At 38.3% G+C, this 7497-nt stretch overlaps 1 protein-coding gene across 1 annotated transcript in view; it reads left to right on the top strand.

Moving 5' to 3' along the window:
- The first annotated feature begins 586 nt into the window (after positions 1-586).
- The window catches only part of RANBP3L (RAN binding protein 3 like), a 41209-nt gene continuing 34298 nt past the window's right edge, over positions 587-7497 (top strand). The window contains exon 1 of the mRNA XM_028492843.2: positions 587-899. Within this exon, the coding sequence (XP_028348644.1) occupies positions 809-899 (91 nt within the window). The 5' untranslated portion in view covers positions 587-808. The remainder of the gene's footprint in view (positions 900-7497) is intronic.

Genomic DNA, 7497 nt, shown 5'->3' with positions numbered 1-7497 from the left:
GTTTACAGAAACTGAAAGTTCCAGCAGTAGATTTCCATGAGCTCATTAGCAGTTCCTTTAGATGTCGGGTATACACGTCAATATCCATGCGGCATAAACCCCTGCTGTGAGCTTTCGTTTTAATTACAAAGTAGCAGAAGTCAGATATGTGATGACTGCAACGTTGGGGCATCTTTTTAGAATCCCTGCTTTGGTCACTATTATTCAAAGCAACTCCAACGCCATTTCTTGCCTGCCTCTATATGCTAATCAAGCCTAGCCCACTCGGCTCCTCCCCCTTCCAGCCTCCTTTAAGAACCGTTCACTTTCAGCTGTCACGGAGGGTAACTCAGACCAGGCTTAGAAATCACTTGATTTAACTCAGCAGCACTTTTTTTTTTTTTCTCCTTTGTGTATGTATTACTCTAGCAGTCGTCTCTAAATACTCGGGACATTAGATTTCATGTCAGCAGAAGGAGTCGATCACTGCAAAACTGTAATCTGTTAGAAACAGTTACTTTACTGGATTTTACACTATAAGGGGGGGACGTTTCAATGTGCTTTGAAATGAAAGAAGAATTAAGTTGTGTTTTTATCCAAATGAATTGGCATCTTTGTATGTAGGAGAAGCTACAAATTGGTAAACACTTAAGAATCATGACTAGGAAACACTTGGAAGTTTATTAGAGAAGTAAATGTTTTTCCATTCAAGAACAGGACCTGCCTGTACCTCTGTGGTTCCGGGTATCGTGTGAAGACCATTCTAGGTGACTGGCCAAGGGAAGGAATACCCTACTGATACTGGAGCCACAGCCGTACTGCCAGTACCATGTCTACCATACAAAGAAAGGGCAGCAGCCACCTGTTCAACAGTGTGCACACCTGTAGACTGAAGATTCCAGAGGACCAGCAACATCAAGGTGAGTCAGTCAGGCGAATGAGTTGTGTGTTCTGTGACCTCCTGTCCATTTGCATTCCCGGAAGGGTGGTGGGCTGGGGAACCTCTGCTGTGAAATGCTTTGCAATCTTCCACTTTTAAACTGAGAATAGACAATAGTGATGTATAAGGGTGAGTTAACTTGCATTCACTATTGGTTTTTAAAGGACTATAGAAGACTATCGAGAATGCATATTCCTTGAAGTTGTCATTCTGAAACTTATGTGCTTAAACTTCTAGCCACTGTCATTTTTCCAGAGTACTCTGGATTTTGTGTAATTCAAAACACCCACCTAGGCAAGGCTGAATCTGCTACAGGGGAAATTTGCTGAGAGTGGCTTTAAGTTAGTCTGTAACATTCTCCCTTGTCCTACCACTAAATGGTATCATCTTGGACTTAAAGTTTAAGCCTAAATTTGTCTGGATCTCTGGCTCATTCATTTGTGGGAGAAATAAATATATTCTTGGCTCTTTCTCTTTTATGGTTCTGGAACAGATGGAGACAGACAGGGAAAAGTGACACATTTCACATGATGGGCACTCATTCAGACTGAACTATCTACCTTGCAGCCATTTTCACCATCAGTCTTAAAATTTCAGATCCCCTACTCAGCCAGCTGCATCAATTAGCGGCAGATGGTTGACATGAATAGACAGGATGATCCAATCCATTCTGTCAGGGACACCAAGGACACTTGTAGAAAAGGCTGGGTGTCAGGGATGACATCACCCCCAAGAGGTTAAGGATTTACCCCAGACATTTCTAACGTCTCCTCAATACCCTCAATAGACAGATGGATCTGTCTATATATGGATCTAGGCTACAAGCTCTTTATTTTTCCATAGACACAGTTTTAGATTTCAGTGGCATGAAGAGTGTTGGCTGAAGGGCTGAAACCTCCCATTTCCAAGGTGGCATCTGTGTGCTAACATTTGTGTGAATATGTCAGGCCACCTCCCTGCTTCAGTTCCTGGACTTCATGCCGTACAAGGCTTAGCAGAGTGTGGGTATAAAATACTTCCTATTAAGTGAAAACAGCAAAAACTTCTAAGACCCTTTTGTACCATCAGGGCTCATATAAATTATTTTGAACTAACTGCCTTAGAATGTCAAGTCCTAGAATGTGCCAGGGTTTAATCACAGCACTGTCAAATGCACTTGCTTCTCTATTAATAGACAATCTAATTCATCATAGGTTTTTTTGTTTGCTGTTCATTTTGTTTGAAATGTTTAAAGCTACCTTCCCTCTCCCACAATTGTTGATGTAATATTTATTATAGTAACCTTGCTAGGGGGAGCATAAAGGAGATGGTAAAAATCACCTGTAAAAATCACCACCCAAAGATAGTTGCTATTAACATCTTAATGTATAGCCTTCTAGCCTTTTCTTATATGCACATGTACAAATTATTCTTTTGCTTGATTTTTTAAAGTAAATATAGACTTATTTTGTACATAGAGTTTGCAAACTGCTTTTTAACTCAACAACAGATTATGAACAAATTCCCTTGTCATTATATATTCTTCTACAACCTTATTTTTAACAGTTGTATACTATTCCTTCATATGGATGTAGCAAAATTCTTTTAGGCAATTTACTGCGGCTGGACATTTCATTGATTTCTAATTTTTCACTATTACAAGCAACACTGTGTTTAACGTACACTAATGGATAAATCATTGCCGAGATAAGATTATTTTCTTGGAATACATTCTTAGAGGTGGAATTGTGGAGTCAAAGGATATGCATGTTTTTAAAGATTTTTCAGGGTGGGGGAGGCAGATGTTCCTCTAATCAGCAGTGTAGAGATATAGAGTCTCAGTAATACTGGGTATTATTTTAAAATTGTTTTTTTCCAATTTTATAAGTGGAAAATAGTATCCCACTGTTGCTTTAATTTAAGGCAGGCCGTGTTGATGGTCTCTGCCTTACTGGCCACATCCAGAACAGCCTGGAAATATCATTGTGATGACATACTTCCCAAAATATCAACAAGATTAGAAGTCTGGTCTCCTCTTGCAGACCAAAGCTTTTGCCTAGAATGTTTTGAAAGCAACCATATTCTTCCACAACTGAGTCTCAAAATATCTGCCCACATAAACCACAATCCATAAAGTTGTGAAGCATGCTAAGGCAATCCAGACTGGCCACTGACTGCTACAAGAGATGTCATCTAGAGATCTGAGTTGACAAGTGACACTGGGCAGTGTTTGCATTCCAGTTACTGTCCTAGAGTTTAAAAGTATTCATTCAGTGCAATGGTTCTGACTTTTCCACCAAGCTATATTTGTACCTTGTTATCATGCAAAGTTCAGCAAAGGTCCAAGCAAGCAAAGCCATTTGTTTCAGAGAGTGAGGGCTGGCTGTGGATTTATTCACTGAGGTACTCTGAGTTTGTGACTTTGGCCTACCACCAGCCAGACTAAGATTCCAGCACACAGGTCAGGATTAATTGACATTTAACTCTTCTGAGGCATAACCAGGTTCAACACATGCGTACTTTCCAGTCCTCCATGCTAGATGCTAAAGTGCTTTATGTTAAGTCTGAGGTATTTAACTCTTTCCAGCTAGTCACTCACAAAATGTGCTTTTTGGGTGACCACATAGATAAAAGTCACTTATTCTTCAGCAATTAGCTGGACAATTGACTATGCAAAACACTGTGCCAGATGCTGGGTATGTACGCTGAACTAAGCCAGCTAAGCCGCATGCTTTCCTGTCCACACAGACTTTACACTCTATGGCAACAGGTGCTATACTAGTCCAGAACAGAAGTCCAGAAGGCTAATCTTTCTACTGTTGCTTCTTCTGTGATATTTCAAATCCATTTGTCTATAATATTGATCTGAGACCACATTTGTAGACATTAATTTATATGTCTATAAAGACTCAGCACAAAGTTCAGTACACATTACATGTACTAGGCAGACTTAACGATCCTTACATTTTACAGTGCCTTTTTTTTTTTAACAGTGCTTTGAAGTTCACAAAGTAGTATCACAGACATTATCTTATTTACTTATACAGATGTGTATACATATATGTGTGTATACATGTGTGTAATGTGTGTCTACATACATGTAGGTATGTATGCCTGTGTATGTATACATCTATGTATACATCCTATTGTTCTCTTTCTCTGCAGAAACTTGACTAATACACTACTTCACCTGGTTGTTATGAGAATTAAATAAGATAATGTATGTGAAACTACTTTGTTAACCTCAAAGCATGTACATATATACATACTCTATATGTATATACGTGTGTGTATATATTGAAATATATAGATACATATAGATAAAGATATATAGAGAGGGAGAGACGTTATTTTAAGGGACTGATCACATGATTATGGAAGCTAGCAAGTCCAAAGTCTGTTGCGTGGGCCAGCAGGTTGGAGACCCACGTGAAGATCCTACCGATGTTGCAGTTGAAGTCCAAAGGTTGTCTGCTGGCAGGATTCCGTCTTCCTCGGGACAGGTCAATCTTTTGTTCTAGTCAGGCTTTCAACTGACTGGATGAGGCCCACCAACATTATGGAGGGCAATCTACTTTACTCAAAGTTCACCAATTTAATGCAAATCTCATTCAAAACACTCTCACAGAAACATCCAGAATAATGTGTGACCAAATATCTGGCACTGTGGTGCAGCCAAGTTGACACATAAAATTAACTATTACAGGTAAGCATCATTAGCCTCATTTTTAAGATGTGGACACTAGGAATCTTCAAGGTCAAGTGATTTTTCCAAGGTTACAGAGTTATTAAAATCTACATTCAAGGCACTTTCTGTTATACATAGCTGTCTCATAAAATCCACGATTCTTAGTGTTACCATGATTAATTTTCTTCATTGGTCCATATTAGAAAACCTCTGCACACCCAAGATGTATTGGTATTCCTCCTGATTTTCTTTGTGTGTTCTGACACCAATTTTTTGACACCAACTGGGTGTCCTACAATTCAATTCAATTCTAACACTACTTAGAGTTAGCAAAGACCCCAAAAGTTAAGGGCTCAGTTCTCACAAGACTGCCCCCCTTCAAATGCCAGTTACAACTTTCAGGTGTCTCCAAGATACCTACATTTCTGCCTGGACAACTACAAATTCAAGGCTTCTCACAACCCTCTCAGGTTTTAAAATTTGCTAGAACAATTCATAGAACTCAAGAAAGCTCTATACTCACAATTGCCATTTTATTATAAAGGATACAAATGCACAGCCAGATAAAGGGATACATAGGGCAAGGTCTAGGCAAGTCCTAAGCACAGGAGCTTCTGTCCCCATGGAGTCTGGGTGCACCACTCTCCCAGTACATCAATGAGTTCACCGACCAGGAAGCTCCATTGAGCTTGTTGTCTGGAGTTTTTATATGGGATTTCATTATGTGGGCATAACTGATTAAATTGTTGACCATTATTAAACTCAATCTCCAGAAGACCTACACACACTTCTGTTTTTCTTTCACCAAAAGGGAGCTTCAAAGAGATAGTTTTGTTCTATTTGCAAAGCATTTAAAGTCACAGATTGGTAGACACAAATACAGATCATTCAAAAATTATTAGAAAGGGGAGAACTCATATTCTATTTATTTATCATGTTCAACCTCACACCCAGGACAGGAATCCTTTCCATAATAAGCCTTCCTAATGGATGGCACATATGTGAGGATTTGGAAAATAAATGTAATTATTTAAACTTCATTTTCCCACCTTACACTTGTTAGGATGGTTACTATTAAAAAAAGAAAACAGAAAATAACAAGTGTTGATAAGAGAGTGGAGAAATTAGAACCCTTGTGTTTTGTTGGTGGGAAAGTAAAATCATGCAACTGCTGTGGAAAATGGTATGGTAGTTCCTTACTATTTAAAATTTTAAAATAGAATTATTCTATGAACCAGATATTCTACTTCTGGGTATAAACCCCCAAAGAAGTGAAAGCAGGGACTCAAACAGACACTTGCACACACAATAGCTGAAAAGGGTAGGCAACCTATGTGTTCATCAACAAATGAATGGATAAACAAAATACATAACTGGATTATTATTCAGCTTTAAAAAGGAGGGAAATTCTGATACAGGCTACAACATGGATGATTCTTAAGGATATTATGTTAAGTGAAATAAGCCAGTCACAAAAGACAAATACTGCATGATTCCACTAATATGAGATAAGTAGAACTGTTAAATTCATAGAGACAGAAAGCAGAATGGGAATTTCCAGAGGCTTGGGCAGGGGCAGGAAGAGGGGTGAGTGGGTAGTCATTGTTTAATGGTAGACAGTTTCAGTTTTACAAGGTGAAAGAGTTCTGGAGATTGACTGAACAACAATGTAAACAAAGTTAAAACTACTGTGCTGTACACTTAAAAATGGTTAACATGGTACATTTTATGGTATGTGTATTTTACCACAATTTTTTTTTACAGCTATGGCTGTCCAAAGCTATCCCTAATTACATTTCTGAAGTTAGACTTAAAAAAAACAAAAATGAAAGTAAAAATAAACAAAAAAAACTCTTTCATTTTCCTACTTCTAAAACCAAAGCTAGGAGGAAATATTCTACTCATCCCTGATTCCCAAAAGCAATTTCTTTGAAAACATTAATAAAATTAATAAAGTCCTAACTAGATTTATCAATAAAAAAGAGACAAAACAGGGACTTTCCTGGTCCAGTGGTTAAGACACCGTGCTCCACTGCTCCACTGCAGGGGGCACGGGTTTGATCCCTGGTCGAGGAACTAGGATCCCCCATGCTGCACAGTGCAGCCAAAAAAAAACAAAAAAACAAAAAGAGAGAGAGAGAGAGAGAGACAAAACACATAATCCATTATCAGGAATGATATAGAGTGCCATTATAGATCCTTCAAATATAAAAAGGATAACAAGGGAATATTATAAACAACACTGTGCCAGAAAGATGCAGAAAAAAAGGTAAACAAAATTCAACATTCAGTCATGAAAAATTTTTAAAGGATTTGGGATGGAAAGGAACTTACTCAACCTGATAAAGAACTTTACAAAAACCAGCATCTAACATGGTACTTTTAGTATCAAGTGAAAGGCTGAACACTTTCCTGCTAAGATTGGAAGATAATAAAGATGTCCGCTGTATTCCTTCTACTCAGCATCATACTGGAGGTCCTAGCCAGTGTACTAAGTTAAGAAAAAGAAAACAAATGTCTTATGTATTGGAAAGAAAGAGATAAAACTGTTTTTATTCACAGACAAGTGATAGTCTATGTAGAAAAATCCTTAGGAATCTACGTCCACTGCCCAAAACACTAGAACTAATAATAATAAATAACGAAATATGTGCAAGACCTGTACACTTAAAACAGACATTGCAGAGAGAAGCTAAAGAAGATGGAACTAAATACATGAATTGGAAGGCTCAATATTATTAAGGTATCAATCCTCCTCAATTGATCTAGAGAGTCAAGGCCATCCCAATCAAAATTCTAGCAGACTTTTTTTTTTTGGACAAGCTGATTTAAAATTTATAAGGGGGCCTTTCCTGGTGGCGCAGTGGTTGAGAGTCCGCCTGCCGATGCAGGGGACACGGGTTCGGGCCCC

This window comes from Physeter macrocephalus, chromosome 8, assembly GCF_002837175.3.
Source record: "Physeter macrocephalus isolate SW-GA chromosome 8, ASM283717v5, whole genome shotgun sequence".
In the NCBI taxonomy this organism is placed as follows: domain Eukaryota; kingdom Metazoa; phylum Chordata; class Mammalia; order Artiodactyla; family Physeteridae; genus Physeter; species Physeter macrocephalus.
Note: the sequence above shows the minus strand (reverse complement) of the source record. Positions and strands in the feature narration are given on the sequence as shown.